At 35.8% G+C, this 17,846-nt stretch overlaps 1 protein-coding gene across 1 annotated transcript in view; it reads right to left on the reverse strand.

Moving 5' to 3' along the window:
• Window positions 1-17,846, reverse strand: part of LOC120634630 — a 56,715-nt gene that overhangs the window by 12,126 nt on the left and 26,743 nt on the right. The window contains exon 4 of the mRNA XM_039905363.1: window positions 562-642. Within this exon, the coding sequence (XP_039761297.1) occupies window positions 562-642 (81 nt within the window). The remainder of the gene's footprint in view (window positions 1-561; window positions 643-17,846) is intronic.

A 17,846-nucleotide genomic window follows, 5' to 3' on the forward strand; every position in this document is an offset into this window, starting at 1 on the left:
ATGCTGGTTACTACGTTGTATATTTTTGACAGAATTCACGTTTTTCTACCTATTTATTAATTCACATATTTATTACTAACAAATGACCACACCAGGTAAGAGGTAAACTCAGAAAGGTTGTGGGACTAATAACAAACATCTTTCCATAATAGGTGACACCGATACCATGCTTGGAGGCGGATGAATCACCAACGCACGTCACGCTTGGATGGCTGGAGTAGCAAGCACAGCAGGAAAGAGTTCGGGAAGAAGAAGAAGATATATCTATCAGTAATTACGTTATTTATAGATCTATTCTACAACTATAGTATTTTCAAGTATTTTCTACGATATTTACAGAAATGTGTAATTGCATTTCAAGTACATTAATTATTTCCTATTCTGTGTATCTATTTGGTAATTCCGCTAAATAATAATTTAAAAAAAAAAGAAATAAAAACAAAAGAAAGAGTTATGCAGTGCGTAACGGCTACAAAAGACACAAACTACAACGGCTACGAAGTCTACAACGTCTACAACATCGACAACAGCTACAATTCCTACAATTCCTACGACTCTCACCTCGTAGCCCTGCTTGATGGTCATCGCGCCCCGTGGTCGAGACCACGCGGCGTAATCCAGACCATCTTTTTGTTGGCAATGCTGTAGGACAAAATAGTATTTTTTTAATTACTTAAAAGTTTTGATAATAATCATTCTTAAATATTTTTTACCAAGGTAGGTAAGCGAGTTAAAGTTCCGGTACGATGCCGCTAATTCGATTATGGGTATAGAAGTTATACCCCTGATCGAATTAGCGGCATATATTTCGGGTTAGCCCGCTACCATCTTCGACTGCATAATAACTTCTTACAAGACACGATTGAAGCCACTTTTAGTGGAATAAAATATCATCGTATACAGCGTGAGAAATAATAAATTTTAAATGATAATAATTTTAAATAGTAAAAAAAATACGTACAAAAACCTAAAAACTTTAAATATTTATTTGATAACCTTTAGTATAAAATAAACTATAAATGGAAAAGTAAATATATTATACAAACTTTTTGAATAGGTGCGAAGTAAACTCGAAAGAGTTATAAGGTACCTGCCTTGCTACATTATGTTATGCTATGTTCAAAGTACATAGTAATTTGGGAACCCAATACCTAAAGATTGTTTGCTCAATCCGAGAATGGAACCCAGGTCCCCGTCATCTGTAGTTAGTTGAACATGCTTACCACAGCAACACGAGGTAGAGTCAGAAGGTATGATTATTGTCGGCCGATTTGCGCAATAGGCAGCGACCTTGCTTTGCGTATCAAGGGCCGTGGGTTCGATTCCCACAAATGTTTGTGTTAACATGAATGTTTTTTAGTGTAAGGGTGTTTATATATATATTGTAAGTATTTATGTATATTATTGTTGATAAAAATATTCATCAGTCATCTTACTCATAACAAAAGTACTCTTTGGGCTTAGATGGCGATGTGTGAATTGTCGTAGTATAAAACCAAAAAAAAAACTTAATGTGCCTGACTAAAAATTCATTCAATTCTTAGTTCTTCTTTATTGGAGCCGTGTGGTGGGTTTATGCTCTAAAACCCTCTCCTATGAGGGAGGAGGCCTGTGCCCCAGCAGCAGGACGTCAATAGGTTAATGGTGATACCTTCAACTTTAATAAAATATATAAATATACTACGACAATACACACATCGCCACCTAGCCCCAAAGAAAGCGTAGCTTGTGTTATGGGTACTAAGATGACTGATGAATATTTTAATGAATAATGTACATAAATAAATAGCAATATACATATGAACACTGAAAATCATTCCTACTCATCACACAAACATTTTCCAGTAGTGGGAACCGAACCCACGGCGTTGGACTCAGAAAGCAGGGTCGCTGCAAGCTGCGCCAATCGGCCGTCAAACTTACCTTTATTACTTTGTTACCTTATAGTCTTCCATATAAGAGATCGTTTCCCTAGCTGACTCAACCAGGAATCAAACCTAGTAGCCCTTTGATTAAAGCCCATTGTTCTCATTACTATGCCAAAGAGAACCAGGTTATTACGTCGCTTCTAAGAAACGCATAATAAAAGAAGCACCACACAATAGCTATAATTCTCTATTATTAAAGATTTCTAATGCCTCATACTATATAGTCGCAGAGCTAGTGCAATATTTTCATGGAGCTTTTCAATAAGGTTTTTGGCGATCACCCTGTATATTGAGACGTTAGAGTGGAAGGTCTAGGTAAGATTTCCAGCTTGTAGTGAATTACAATATCTACATTATGAATTGGGCTGCGGCTCGGTACTTTCCTATTTAGCGTACCGGTACGCTAACGCGTAGAAAACAATAATTACAGGTGTAATTTAGATAAATTCCATATTCTCTTTTATGTCTCGTTAATGTTGTGAAAAATACGAGAATATATATAGAAACTCAATATCTTGCTAAAAATTTTAATTTGATATTATTGAGCGGTGGAAACCTAGTGGTGGCTACACTTTCGAGGGACCGAGTTCGAAACCCACCACGAGCCTCGTAACTTTTCAAAGTTATGTGCGATTTAAGTAATTAAAATATCACTTGCATCAACGGCGAAGGAAAACATCGTGAGGAAATCTGCATGGCTCACAGTTCTCAATAATATTCTCAAAGAAGTGTCGAGACCACCAATCCCTACCTGGAAAGTTCTCATTGTGGGAGAAGACCCGTGCCCTGTAGTGGGCCGTTAATAGGTTGATATGATGGTGGTGATGGTGATAATGATGATGATGACGATGATTATGAGAATGATATTATGGTTGTTCTGGTGTTAAAGATTTTTTTAATTTTTTTTTTAACAAAACTGCCATTCTAACTCTAAATTCTTACTCTAAAGCGGGCTTGTCTTTAATTGCATTGTTACTGAATGAGTTTGATGAGAACAAAGTCATGTATAAACTTGTAAATGAATAAAAATAGTCATGCGCCACCTCGTAACGGATTAAAAGAATTGATGTCATATATTATAGAAACACAATTCTAGGCCTAGTGGAATTTTTATTTCATTTAACATTTGCCAAGTACCTATTTCATGAAAATTGTTCACCGACTCTTCGACTAATACGTTATACCTAGCATACTTATATGGGAAAAACGATTTTATATCCATGACCCGGCTAACATATAAAATGTTAGTCCTAAACTTATATCGCTCTCTTTCTAAATGTGTGTGTGTGAGGGAGTCGGATAATCACGTGTGACGCAGACGACGTTTGTATGTGGGACGTGAAAACTTCCGAATGGTGTGGAGTCGGTATGTTTAGTTTCTTTTTTTTAATTTTGTTACTTCAATTTAATATTGCATTATTTTATAGTATTTTTGGCTAGTTGCAATATTAAAAAAAAAAATTGGTTGTCTGTAAAGTCGGTTTACTGACGATAGTTGAACGTGACAACGTCGTAAGAAATTACTGATGGGATGGTTGCATTTTTCCAAATGATATTTTAATTTTATTTGTTTGATAGATATTATCGTTGCTATAAACAATTGACACCACATTCACTTTTCACTGCACTTCATCATTGCCGAAAACATGTAAATGTATTATTGTATAGAAGCTGTCCACGCGGACTCATCGCTCACACAAGTAGGAGAGAGACAGATGTCGAACGCGGAGGCCGACTGTGCCTCTTTGTCGCTCGTTCGTGCCGCGCTCTCGCTTGCACTTCAAGCCTTGAATGGAACGCCTCAGAGCGAGGTAACGCCGCATTCGTCATGTTTGCAGCCAGCTCCATCGAATTATAAGACGTTGTCACGTCAAAAAAAAAATGACATTAGATTACCTAATAATAATAGGTCTAAATGTCGCGATGGCAGTGTAGAAACTCAACACTTCTATTTTTTAATAAATTTCAGACGATAGGTTTTACACTAAATCGAAACAAAATATCAATCATCGATAATTCAAAAACAGAATTATTTAGGCTTGATATTTTGTTGTGTTTGTTAATACGTTGGTAGCGGTGATAGTTCAGTGGTTAAGACTTCGGCTTCACTTTCGTGGGGCCAAGTTTGTATCATAGCACGCACCTTTAACTTTTCTAAGTTATGTGCGTTCTAAGCATTTAAAATATTATTTACTTTAATGGTGAAGGAAAATATCGTGAGGTTTTTTTTCTGGTCTAATTAGATTTGTATAATGTCATAATGTTCCTATATAAAATATGTATTTCTCATGCAATATCATCAAAAATCAATACACAAATTATTTAAATTCATTTGTAAAACTATAATTTAATGCAATTTAGTGTGTTACCTATCATCGTAATCTATCATTTAAGTAAATATTTAACCTCTAGATATTCCGATTTCAATATACATATAAAAATATTTCGATGTAGAAAAAAATATTTCGTCTCCATCACATCGCTGTTCCCAAGAAAAACCCGCGACACGAGTATTTTTCTTAAGCTTTTCATGTGTGCGCCGTTTATATGTGTGTGTGCATCTATGTGTGCGTGTGGGGTAGTAAAATATTATGCTGTCGGGTCTAGAAATAACATTGTATAGATAATCAATAACAGAGCATTTTTATGTGCTATCCTGAATTCAAGACGCTCGTTTGGGGCAGGTTAAGTACTGAAGATACCGACATGCCTATAAAGACATAGTGTTAAGTATATGTTAAAATTATGTTATATATACAAATTATGTTTATTGTTCAGCGCAATAAACATGTTATTGCAACCAGGGTTTTGCAAAGTAAGACACTTTTTTTTTCCACTACAAGTTAGCCCTTGACTGCAATCTCACCTGGTGGTAAGTTATGATGCGGTCTAAGATGGTAGCGGGTTAACCTGTTAGGGAGTATGATAGTCATACCCCTAATCGGTTACAACACGACATCGCACCGGAACAATAAATCGCTTAACGGCACGTCTTTGTCGGTAGGGTGGTAACTAGCTACGGCAAAAGCCTCCCACCAGATCAAAAACACAATGCATTTTTCTTGTAAATACTCATTATAAAGAAGCCATTACGGAGTACGTATCTCCTCCCAGAAGGGAGATAAGGGTTTAGACCTTGGTCCACCACGCTGGCCAAGTGTCGCTACGTGGGCTCCAAATTCAATTATGAACATTATGGAAAGCTCTCAGGTATGTTAAATAAAGTGATATTTAATTGCTTAAAATGCTCATTCCCATTCATTTCCCAATTAATCTGTGTAGAATTTATGATTGCTGGTTTTTCCGAAGTTTTCCCGAATGCCCGTTTCCTGAATGCAATCTACGGCGAAACAACAAATTTCCACGTAATCAGTTTTATGGTGAACATGTTAGCAGTAGCGTGCATAGAGGGTACGCAGACGATATAAAATAAAGAAAATCTCCAGTACGAGTTATAAATAGTTTTTTTTTTTATTTACTTTTTATAACTCTTACAATGCCTATCCTTAAGTTTTTTATAACTCGTAGTGGAGATTTTCTTCATTTTATATCATCTGAATACCCTGTGCATACCCTCTATGCACGCCAATGTACGTTAGATAGCCACAAACCTACAGAAAGACTCACTTTAACGTTAATAATTTTTTCATATTGGTAATTGATCCGTAGAAGAACCAGAGTTACCGACATTGCTCAGCAAGTCGCAAAGCTGAAGTGGAAATGGGCGGGGCACATAGCTCGGAGAAAGATAGACGTTGGGGTTCCAAGGTGTTGGAATGGCGACCCGGCACAGGTAAACGCAGCGTTGGTCGGCCCCAACGAGGTGGACAGACGACAGCAAACAAGTCGCTGAGAGCCGCTGGAAGCAAGCGGCCCAGGACTCCCTACAAAAGACCTATGTCCAATGGATTGAACACAAATACCAATCAGTATTTGTGTTTTTAACTTTAGTTGCTAAAAAAAAATTTTGACAAAAAAGAAACGACTTTGTAAAACAACTAAAAAGCGAGAAATAAATATTTTCTGCAACATTTTTAAGTCGGTGCCAAGTAAAATGTATTTTTACAACTTTTACATAGTAGCAAGGAAAGTATCTAGTAATTATCTATTTTACTTGGCACCGCCTTAAAAATGTTGTAGAAAATATTTATTTCTTACTTTTTACCTGTTTTCAAAGTCGGTTCGTTTGTTTTGTCTGTCAAAAAATCATCAAAATCGGTGTATAGGCAGAGTAATCGCGTAACAAATATAAAAAAATAATAGTTTTTTTTTTATTGAGTATGATATCTATGTAATTTATTTTCAAATTATTTATGTAGTATTGTGGAATATTGTTAATATTTAGAGTATATTTTTAGTAGTTATCATTAAGTATATTGTACCTTTATTTGACCTTATAACACATTATAAAATCATCTTACCCACATCCTGGGTTCATCCTGGGGATGGAAGAGATCTCTTATAGAGATAAGCTTTCCTTTGTACACTTCATATATTTATGTTTGCAATCACAATTTATGGTACATCCTACTGATAGCATAAATGTGAAAGTGTGGATGTTTGTAACTCAATCACGCAAAAACGGCTGAGCGGATTAGAATGAAATTTGGCATGTAGCCTTTGACATGGAAAACAAAACAGGCTACCTTTTATCCCATTTCCGTAAGTAGTTTACGAAGGAATATTAAAAATTGTTTACCAGTTAAGCCACGGGCAGACAGCTTTGCCATTTCGTACGCATGTCACCTACGCTATGGAAACGGACATGTACTTTCTGTACCGATCTCTCAAATAGTTACAGTGGTAAGATTAAAAATTGTTAACGAGCGAAGCTTTAGACCCAATTCTGAATTGGGTCGCGTGAATCCATGCTTTCTTGTAATGCTATAAGCTGTACATGTATTGGATTTAGGATTGCTATAATACCCCTGGGGGCTGGTTGGTTAGTTGACCACAGTAAAACCTGTGTACTTTACTTCGTTACTTTAGCCCTCCGATAATAGCTTAGGGAATAGTTATATGGACTTGTTTGCGGTAGTTTTCTTTACAACTTGGCGTTTACTTTGAAACAAAGATGTCCGACGATCCAACACATTTTTTCGCATAGTTACGAGTATATCAACCATCTAACGACGGATGACTTATCAATGTTTTATCTTATATCCTTTATTAAATTGATGATATTCAAAGTCAAAGTCAAAGTCAAATATTTCTTTATTCAAATAGGCACATAGATGGCACTTTTGATGCGTACATTACATGTAAAATATGACATAGGAGTGTGTTGATGGCGATAAATAAAACTAAAGCTACGAGGGTTCCAAACGCGCCCTGGTCTAAGAAGGAGCCCACAACAAACTTAGCCGGTTGTTATTTTTTTTTGTTATCACCATCTCACATTGTCCTTTAAAAACTATTAAAGAAGCAACCTGGTTAGAGCAATAATTTACACCCAAGCATTTTTATCGTTGACGTAGTCCTTAATACTATAATAGGACTTTTCTATAAGCTTACGTTTAATACAAACTTTGAACTTTTTCAGAGACATCTCCAATATATAAACTGGTAATTTATTGTAAAGTTGTATACAATTTCCTTTAAATGAATTAATTAAACATGGTATTGTATTTAACATGTTAATAATATTATTAACACTCAAATCCCTTTATAAGAGACACTGGGTTGGTAAATTCAAATTCGAAATTCAATTATTTCAAGTAGGCCTAATTTATAAGCACTATTGAAACGTCAAGTCAGTCTGTTTGTAGTGACTACCGGTTCGGAAGGCAGCTTCCACATCATTTTATAGTTTAACAATCTTTAGAATTTTTCTGTTTTGTGAGAGATGAGAGCGGAGTGGCCTGCTTACAAGCAGCCTTGTCGTTAATCATTCATCAATCATGTAACCACGATTTCTTAAATGTGTTTTAATATATAGTTTAAACATACACACTCCTATACCAAGTGCTCAAGAGGGTACTTACCTTAATTAGGAGATATTTATAATAATAATAATAATAATAATAACAATAATGAGATTTATTGCATAAATACACGTAGATAATCAGATGTTACCAATTCAGCTTTTGTTGTTGAAACAGTGTATTACCATTAATTTGGCGTGCAACTTACAATCATATCATATGAAATAAAAACATAAATATAAAACATTAAAAAAGAAATTACAACCACAATTTGAACGCAAAAATATATAAATTATAATATCGATGGTGAAAATCATCTAATGAAATGGAAATAAGCCGTTTAGTCAAAATACAAGTATATTTTAATGAAATTAACAAAGTCATCCTTGAATAATATCCATTATGTTGTTGATGATACATGCATACAAAATTTGTCGAAAATAATAACATTAAGTGAAGTAAAAAAAATCATTAATTGAGTAAAAGCAATTAAACAATTTTCTCTTTGAATAAAGAAAGATTCATTCCTTTAATGGATTCTGTATATTTATAGGCTTGGCCAAATTTTTTAAATTTATAAAATAGTAAATTAGTTAGTTTTATTTGTATATGTATGAACGCTTCATAAGTGCCTGTGATAGGCCTAAATGAATAAAGAAATTTTAAATTTGAATTTTTTGAATGTTTCAATAATATTGTAGTATTCATTGTTTTGTATTTATTTATCTAAAACTACGAAAATTTTATCTAATAATCTAATAAATAATATATCAATACAATAATATGATGTCAAGATAATGGCGCGGATCATAAGGCGCTGTATTATTGGGGACATAAATCTTTTGCTACTTGGCTGCTATTTGCAAAGGGGTGAGTATCGCAGGGTTAAGAATGTCTTTGTTGTCAATTAGAGTGAGTAGTCTTGATAATTTTCCTTCTTAAATATAATAGGTTTAATTTTATTTTATTTACGTTTTATAACCGAACCGACCTTCCTGAGTCTAAAGCCGTGGCTTCTATTCCCACAACTGTAAAATGTTTGTGTGATGAGCATGAATGTTTTTCAGTGTCTGGGTGTTTATCTGTATATTATAAGTATTTATGTGTATTATTCATAAAAATATTCATCTGTCAGTACCCATAACGCAAGCTACGCTTACTTTGGGGCTAGATGGCGATGTGTGTATTGTTGTAGTATATTTATTTTATTTTATTTTATTTATTAGAGTAAAACGTCATCATCAGATCAGGTAGTAGTGGCACAGAAGATACTGCTGCCATTTCGTTGTTATATTTCCTTAGTCACCTCGTACGACCTCCTCGCGGGAAGAGGAGGGGTGGTGACAAATGTTTCCTGATGAGCCATCACCACCTATGTTATAAAATTAAGCGATCTAGTGACTGACTGACTGACTGATCTATCCACGCACAGCTCAAACCACTTTACGAATCGGGCCGAAATTTCGCACACAGATAGTTATTACAACAAAAAGGCATCAATTAGCTTTGTAGTTAAAATTTACCAAATCAAAAATTTTACATAACGTGAGCGAAGCGGGTAAACGCTTTCGCCCTAGATTAAGCCGCTCAGAACAACAATCTCGTACAAATTTTAGTAGTAAGTTTTGCCCATATTCCTGGATATAATGAAATTCCTTATAATTGTCGGGATTTACACGACTATTTTGAAAAAAAACATATAATTTAAAATATTGAGGTATGTTTTATTTATCAATACAATATTATGATGTCAAGATAATGGCGCGGATCATAAGGCAGTGTATTATTGGGGACATAAATCTTTTGCTACTTGGCTGCTATTTGCAAAGGTGTGAGGATCACAGGGTTCGGAAGATCTATGTAGTTAGATAGGGTGGTTTTGATAGTTTTTTTTTAACATTCTTAATTAACTGTGTTGTGATTTTGCTTATACATGCATGAATTGACGTGTAAACTTTCTACACTTCAGACTCTTCTTCTTTTCTACTTTTAGTTTCTTTCTGTCTCCTTGGACTTTTTTTTGATTTGGTTTCATCAGTTAGGGCTTATTATCAAACCGAGGATGAGCTTTAAGCAAATAAATTTATTTGTTAAGTGTGAAAACTTTTTTTAATTTTAAGAGATTTCTTTGGAGGAGTTTGGTGAGGCTTTTACAAAATTTGTTTCGTGTAAGTAATTCGATAATATCATTTCTTATACGACTGTTTTACATCAATTTTATTTAATGGTTTAAACTTGACTTCTTACTTTCTTATTTACCCTTACTTACGGTCATATATACTGAAAGTTCAAATATCATTGTTAGGATGACCACCTATAATTTTTAGACTGAAAAGGCATTACATGGATAAACATTCCAATGTGTATATTTCCAATTCCATATACGATATTGGTTCTTTTTATCGGCGAACATAAATTATGACATTAAAATAATAATGAGATTTTGACTGTATATCTGTTTAAAAATTATGTAATTTATCAATAAAATGAAGAAATATTGCAACGAATTGTTTAAACTATTTTTGCTGACACGAAATATCTAACAGTATCGCATCGCAGTGCAATCTGAAACTATCAATTTCATTCAATCCAACTACAATTATTAAACCCATTCGATTCTCATACATTGTAAAGAATAACCTAACCGCTACAGTCTTTATCATCTGTCATCGTTTTGTTAGTGCCCCTTTGTCAGGTGAGATTCACTAGTTAATCCGACGGTTTTGTCTGTGTTCTAAGTGAGATTATGCTACTCGAACAGTCAATGGGTTTTTGGATTGTTGGATGAACTTTAAGACGGTTTTTTTTTGCTGTTGGTAAAGCCGATATCTTTTGTATGAAGAAGGCAGTCTGTATAATCCGAAGTAGCATATGTATGAAATAAGTCTGTAATAATATTGATGTAAAAGATTATTTTAACTTACAGTAAAAAAATTTGAATAATAAAGTAAGATCAAGTGTCTCAGCGTACTGGTACGATGAGCATAGAAAACAATTAAGGGTTAAATTTAGTTAGCCCGCTACCATGTTAGTCTGCATCATCACTTACCACCAGATGGTATTGCAGTCAAGGGCCAATATGTAGTCCAATGAAAACTCGGTATCCTTATTTCTTTTTTATATATTGCGCTCCTACCCTTTTTAATCTTTCCTCAAGGGTTGTCTGTAAGACATTGCTTTAGCAATAAGACCGCCTTTGCATACCAATGATCATCATCATCACATCAACCCATTACCAGCCCACTACAGAGCACGGGTCTCCTCCCACAATGAGAAGGGTTTAAGGCCGTATTCCACCACGCTGGCCCAGTGTGGATTGGTCCTACTTCTGAGAACATTATATAGAACTCTCAGGCATGCAGATTTCCTCACGTTGAAGCCGTTGAAGCAAGTGATATTTAATTACTTAAAACGCACATAACTACGAAATGAAAGTGCAGTCGAACTCCTACCCAATGCGCTATCACCGCTTCCAATCAATATCAAATATTCGCGTATGCTTAATGTTCGTGTGTATCTCATCTGTTTTGTTTCTGAAGAATTAGTGTGCAACAGAGGCGTGCATAGAGGTATACAGATGATATAAGATGAAAATCTCCAGTACGAGTTATAAAAAAAAACTTAAAGATAGGCATTGTACATATTCTAAAGTTTCATAATTAAGTTATAAGTTTGCTGTCAATTTTAATGTATTCGTTAGATTTATAAGCGGCTACTTAATTGGTGTATGTGTTATTTTCTTTGTACTAAATTTAAGTATTAAGTATACTGTTTGGGCCTTAATAAATAAAATAAAAAAATAAAATATAAAATAAAACAGTTATAAAAAGCCTACTCATAAGTATTTATAACTCGTACCGGAGATTTTCATTTTATATCATCTGCATACCTCTATGCACGCCTCTGTTGCACACTAATTCTTCAGAAACAACACATATAAGATACACAAACACACAAACATTGAGCATACACGAACATTTCATATTGATTGTCATATTGATTGTTTGTCTTGAATTGTCATATTGAATGTCGACGGCCGACCGGAGCAGTGGGCAGCGACCCTGCTTTCCGAGTCCGAGGCCGTGGGTTCGATTCCCACTACTGGAAAATGTTTGTGTGATGAGCATGAATGTTTTTCAGTGTCTGGGTGTTTATATGTATATTCTAAGTTTTTATGTATATTACAAAAGAAAATATTCATCAGTTATCTTAGTACCCATAACACAAGCTACGCTTACTTTGGGGCTAGATGGCGATGTGTGTATTGTCGTAGTATATTTGTTTGTTTTGTTTGTTTGATTGGAAGCGGTGATAGCGCATAGGAGCTAGACTGCACTTCCGAGGGGCCGAGTTCGAATCCCAGCACACTTCTAATTTTTCTTAGTTATGTGCGTTTTAAGTTATTGTGCGTAATAAACTCGGTGCATACCCTCTATGCACGCCACTGGTGTACAATAAAGTGTATATCTATCTGTCTATCTATTCTAGATAGATTTTGTATAAAAACCTACAAATGCCGGTCACCGTCCACAAACAACAGCCGAAAGATCATTAGCGCGTGAGTGGGAAGAAACAATAAACAGCCAATTGCACAGAAAATGCTACCTAATAATTAGCCTACCAACGTGCGGGCGGCCTACTACGTTTTTAGTTTTTTAAAGTGCAAGAAAAAAATCACTTTTACCGTTATTAAATCATCATCATCATCATCACCATCAACTCATTACCGGCCACTAAAAAACATGTGTCTCCTCTCAGAATGGGAAGGGTTAATACCATAGTCTACCACGCTGACACGCTTTCACACACCGTTGAGAAGATTATGGAGAACTCTCATGCAGGTTTCCTCACGATGTTTTTCTTCACCGTTCAAACCAAGGGATATTTAATTTGCTGAAATTTAAAAGTGCACGAGAGGAAAGCCGAAGCCTTACCCACTAATCTATCACCGTGGCATAAATTAAAAAATGTTAATTACGCAGTGTTTAATAACATTCCAACTGACAGAACCTTTCAAATATGAAGATGTTTAAAAAGAACACTGCGCTACTAATTTAATCAGAACATATCAAATCAATGATTCCAAGTTACGCCAGGCAGCTTTTAGTTTTGCGTGTCACAAGATTGTACAGATTCGGTGTAGCAAGCCCTCCCCGGGTACACCCACCGCCATCCATCTTAAGGCCGAGACAGACCGACTCACTGGGACTCATCACGTTAATTTGTCTCTATGTGTACACCGCCTAAATAGCGAGAGAAGCGAATTGGATATTTTTGAAGATGTGCTTATCTGGAAAACGCGTGGAGCCCCAAATGATAAATCTTTAAAAATAAATAAATATACTACGACAATACACACATCGCCCCAAAGTAAGCGTAGCTTGTGTTATGGGTACTAAGATGACTGATGAATATTTCTATGAATAATAAACATAAATACTTATAATATACAGATAAACACCCAGACACTGAAAAACATTAATTTTCATCACATAAATATTTTCCAGTTGTGGGAATCAGACCCACGGCCTTGGACTCAGAAAGCAGGGTCGCTGCCCACTGCGCCAGTCGGCCGTCAAATGTTTTAAAGGGTTTAGGTCCATACTAATATTAAAAATGCGAAAGTTTGTTTGTTTGTTTTTTTTTATTTGTCCATCAGTCTTGACTTAGCAAATCAAGTAGTTTTAGTAGTTGTAGAGCTTTTGTGACAGAGCTCGTCCGGGGTAGAATTATCTCTATGCTTATTTCTGCCGCTAAGCAGCATTGCCACAATGGATTTCCACTTACCATCAGGTGGTATATCTGACTGGCCCATCAATTAATAATTATATAAAAAAAAAAACAAAATTAGCTTTTTTGGGTATACTATAATAAAGATATTTTATGATATACGTTTCTGTATAATTTTGCATTGGTGTTTTTTCACCATTTTCTGAATTTCTTTATTAAATTTTAATTGAATTTATTTAACAGGAAAACTTAAAATTGTTTTATAATAAATAATAAAATGATTTAATAAGACACTATAAATAAAAATCTCAGAAAATTATTTTATATAATTGATAACATTTAAGATTATTATTAATATAAGTAATTTAATGTTTAAATTTTGCATGTTGGCAGAATATGTTGGAACTTTATATCCCAAACACAATATTGGATAGAAGCTGGCGGAAACTTTGCGGAAAAGCATGATATATTATGAAAATTAAGCTTAATTAGCTATACTCCGCGAAAAGCAGGAGAATCTGTATGGCGTAATTTATAATTTCTTCAATCCGTATACTCCACACCAAACAGATCATTGGCAATGGGCTCTACGCACGATTAGCTCTGAAACCGGAGCATCCTCAGGAGATGTTGACTTTACAATGAATAATTGTTTAGCCTACATAAATAAATTACACCATACAGATTCTCCTGTTTTTTTGCGGAGTATAGCAAATTAAGCTTAATTTTCATAACCCTAAACACAAATAATGTAACCCACATTTAGAAAAATAAATATTTCATTTCATTTCAAGAAAATTTCTCAAACTCTCATACAAAATTTTAACTTGAAATATAACCGATATTATCCGGATAAACCACACTATCTGTGACACGTATATATCCATCAGTGTCACGCGGACTATCGCTATCTTTTACACTTTTATATATATTAACGACAAGGCTGCTTGGAAGCACAAAACAGAAAATTTCTAAAGATTGTTAAACTATAAAATGATGTTGGAAAAGAGCAATCTGCTGATTTACTTGCCAGTAACTCTTCTCGGTGGAGTCTGCCTTCCTAACCGGTGGTATAGTCACTACAAACAGACTGACTTGACGTTTCAAAAGGGCTTATACGCCTACTTGAAATAAATGAATTTTGATTTTTTTTTTGAACTAGCTTCGCTCACGGCTTCGCCATTCACCGGTACTGGTTTGATAACGATGTTGATGAAATAATCTTTAGAAGTTGACTAACACGTTTGTAGTTAAATCCAAAATTCTTCATTCATCACACGCACTTCTGAAGCGTTCATACATGTTTTCTATTATTGAGAAGTGATGGTGGCGCTTGCCTACTTAAACCCGACCCCCGAAAGTGATATTTAAATTGCTTGAATTAAAAACCCACATGTGGAAAGTTAGAGGTGCGAACTCGGTCCACTCTAAAGGGAATCCGAAGCCATGAGGCTATCACCGCTTCGTAACAAAAAAATTTAAAATATTAAATTATCATTCCCCATTCCACACACCATCGCTCTTCCGCGTTAAACGTTAGCGTCGGCGTCTAGAGGCGTCACTGCTCGCGACGTTGACGGATACGACGTCGACCCCGACGCGAATTTCGAGAAGGGGATGAACTGGGCGAAAAGTACATTGACACAGAAGCGAGGGTGTAACCAATGCAACGTATGCCGATTTGCTTTGGTAAAGCCAAATTGGCAAATTGTCCCGGGCCGGGAATCGCACCCGGGATCACTCACAAAACCCAGTCACCACCTAGCCTGAGAGGTCTTCTTTGTTGTGATATACAATGGACTACCACAAAGATACTTCTTATCAATAAAATATTGTACAATTGAATGTAGATTTTTCTGTGGTACATAGTATTAGGAAATTGGCGATGTCAACCCCATGCCTTAAAGAGCACGTTAAGCCGTCCGTCCCGGTTATTATTACTTACTTGTGATAATAGTCGTTAAGGCCCACCACCCCGCATTGGTGCAGAATAGTGGGTGGATGCTGTAAAACCGTATTTCCTTTAAAATACTGCGGATTATGTATAATTAATACAATAACTATGACCTACATACTTTTCGTTAGCAGAGATGTACGTAATTTACCTACTTACCTATATGTGCATGTGAACTGTGATTTATTTGGGTACCCACAAATATAACTATGTATTTTACTTTTTTATAATCTATACTAACTAAGTGTTTAATGTTCATACTACACATTAAACCCACCTGTGGTTTATGATGCACTTTAAGTTAACAGCTTCTGCAGGGTTTTTACCGGGGTATAAGGCAGAAAAAAATAGGCAATGCTTTTGTGAATTAATCAAGTGCACACTATTGCTTGGAACATGCCACCTCTCATACAAGAAAGGGTATCTAGAATCCGATACAGGATAACAGACTTCAACGGTTATAACTTCTTGACAGAAACGCAAATAGCATTTATTGGCCTGACCCTGGAATCGAATCCAGGACCTCGGATCCGTAATTAATCATTCTAACCACACGATCATGGAGAAAGTTTTTTTTCTAATGAAAGCTAAATAAAACCGGTAAATTTTTTACAAATTATTAATTTTTAATAAAATAAGTCGAAATATAATTGTCATATTTCGCATCTCACCTAGCAGTAATAATTATATATTTGACTAATTAACTTCCTTCGAGTGTGGGAAATTACCCTTTATGAAAAAGGAAAACAAAACTTTATAATAGCGTAAATTATATAGAACGTGTTCTGTTAACTTGCAACTCTTGTAGGATGTGACTCATTAAAATATTTCTGTCTTATTATAAAATACCTATAAAGTTTTAAAGAACAAGCAAAAATAACTTCATCGTCCTCTCAGTCGTAAACTTTTTTACAGTGGTAAACACCAAATTTGGCAAGAGATGTAACCCTACGCCCTAAACTCAGTCGAATAGAAAATCCTTATCATCATCTTCATCATCACTTCAACCGAATGACGTCCACTGCTGGACATAGGTCTCCGGTAGACATAGATCCAAAATCCATCGACCCATCCATCCATGCTCCCAGCGACTCGTTTGATGTCGTCTGTCCACCTCGTTGGGGGCTGCCCAACGCTGCGTCTACCTGTGAGGATCGAGGATTCCAGCACCCCAACATCTATCAGTTCTCCGAGCTATGTGCCTTGCCCAGTTTTGCGACTCGCTGAGCTATGTTGGTAACTCTAGTTCTTCTACGAATCTCCTCAATTCTGTAGAGATCACGTAGAAATACTTCCAACATAGGTCTCCATCAACAGCTGCGTGACTCTGAGCGAGGCGAGGGTTTTTTAACAAAAAGATGTCACGCAGTTTCCCGAACGCTACCCATCTTAGTAGGTTCATCTCTTTCTCGACATAAAAACTACCTAACTTATCACAAAATACTATTGCCAAATCATATCTTACAGGCTTGAGCTCTAAAGGGGTATAGAGCTTAAATCCTTCACGATGCCAATGCATCCATCCATCCATGCATCCATCCATCCATGCATCCATGCATCCATGCATCCATCCATCCATGCATCCATCCATCCATCCATGCATCCATCCGAAACTCCTAACTATTAGTGGTTAAAATATAAACGCCCGACCTTAGCGCTTAGCCTGCTTTAAGAAGTAGCTGACGATCAGATCACTTCTAACAATGCAGCCACCCATAAAACTTCTACAAACGATACTCGGAGGGTTTGAAAGCGGAGACCCCGTTTTCTCATTCATCAGGACTTGCTTCACGGTCTTGAAGGTGTATAAACTTATCATCCCGGCTAAGTTTTTTTTGTGGGTTTCTTAAACCAGGAGGCGCTTGGAACCCTCGTAGTTTAGTTTTAAGTTTACGAATATGTTTATAGCCATCATCTCACTAACATGCAATTCTCATGTAGTGTACGCAACAAAAGTGCCAGGTATGGGCGTAGTTGAATAAAGGTATTTTCAATTTTGACTTTGACTTTTGGCCAGTCGTCCCCCCATCATTCCAATAGTGGCCTTAGATGAGGTAAGTCCTTCTATGTGGCGCCCTTAGGCAATAGTCCTGTCAGAGCATAAAAAATGCAGAAAATCGACTCCAGAAGTGCAAAAGTGAAACACATCGCACTATAAATAATTTTAACACCGAATTTGGCAACTCAGCTGTAACCCGCGCCCTAGCCTCAGTCGAACGGAAAATCCTATTGCCAAAACATAATCAGATCCGTCCAAGTCATTAGCAATATTAATATCATTCAATTCCACTCTATTCTGGTGAAACAACG

Source organism: Pararge aegeria, chromosome 24, assembly GCF_905163445.1.
Source record: "Pararge aegeria chromosome 24, ilParAegt1.1, whole genome shotgun sequence".
NCBI classification, from domain to species: Eukaryota; Metazoa; Arthropoda; class Insecta; order Lepidoptera; family Nymphalidae; genus Pararge; species Pararge aegeria.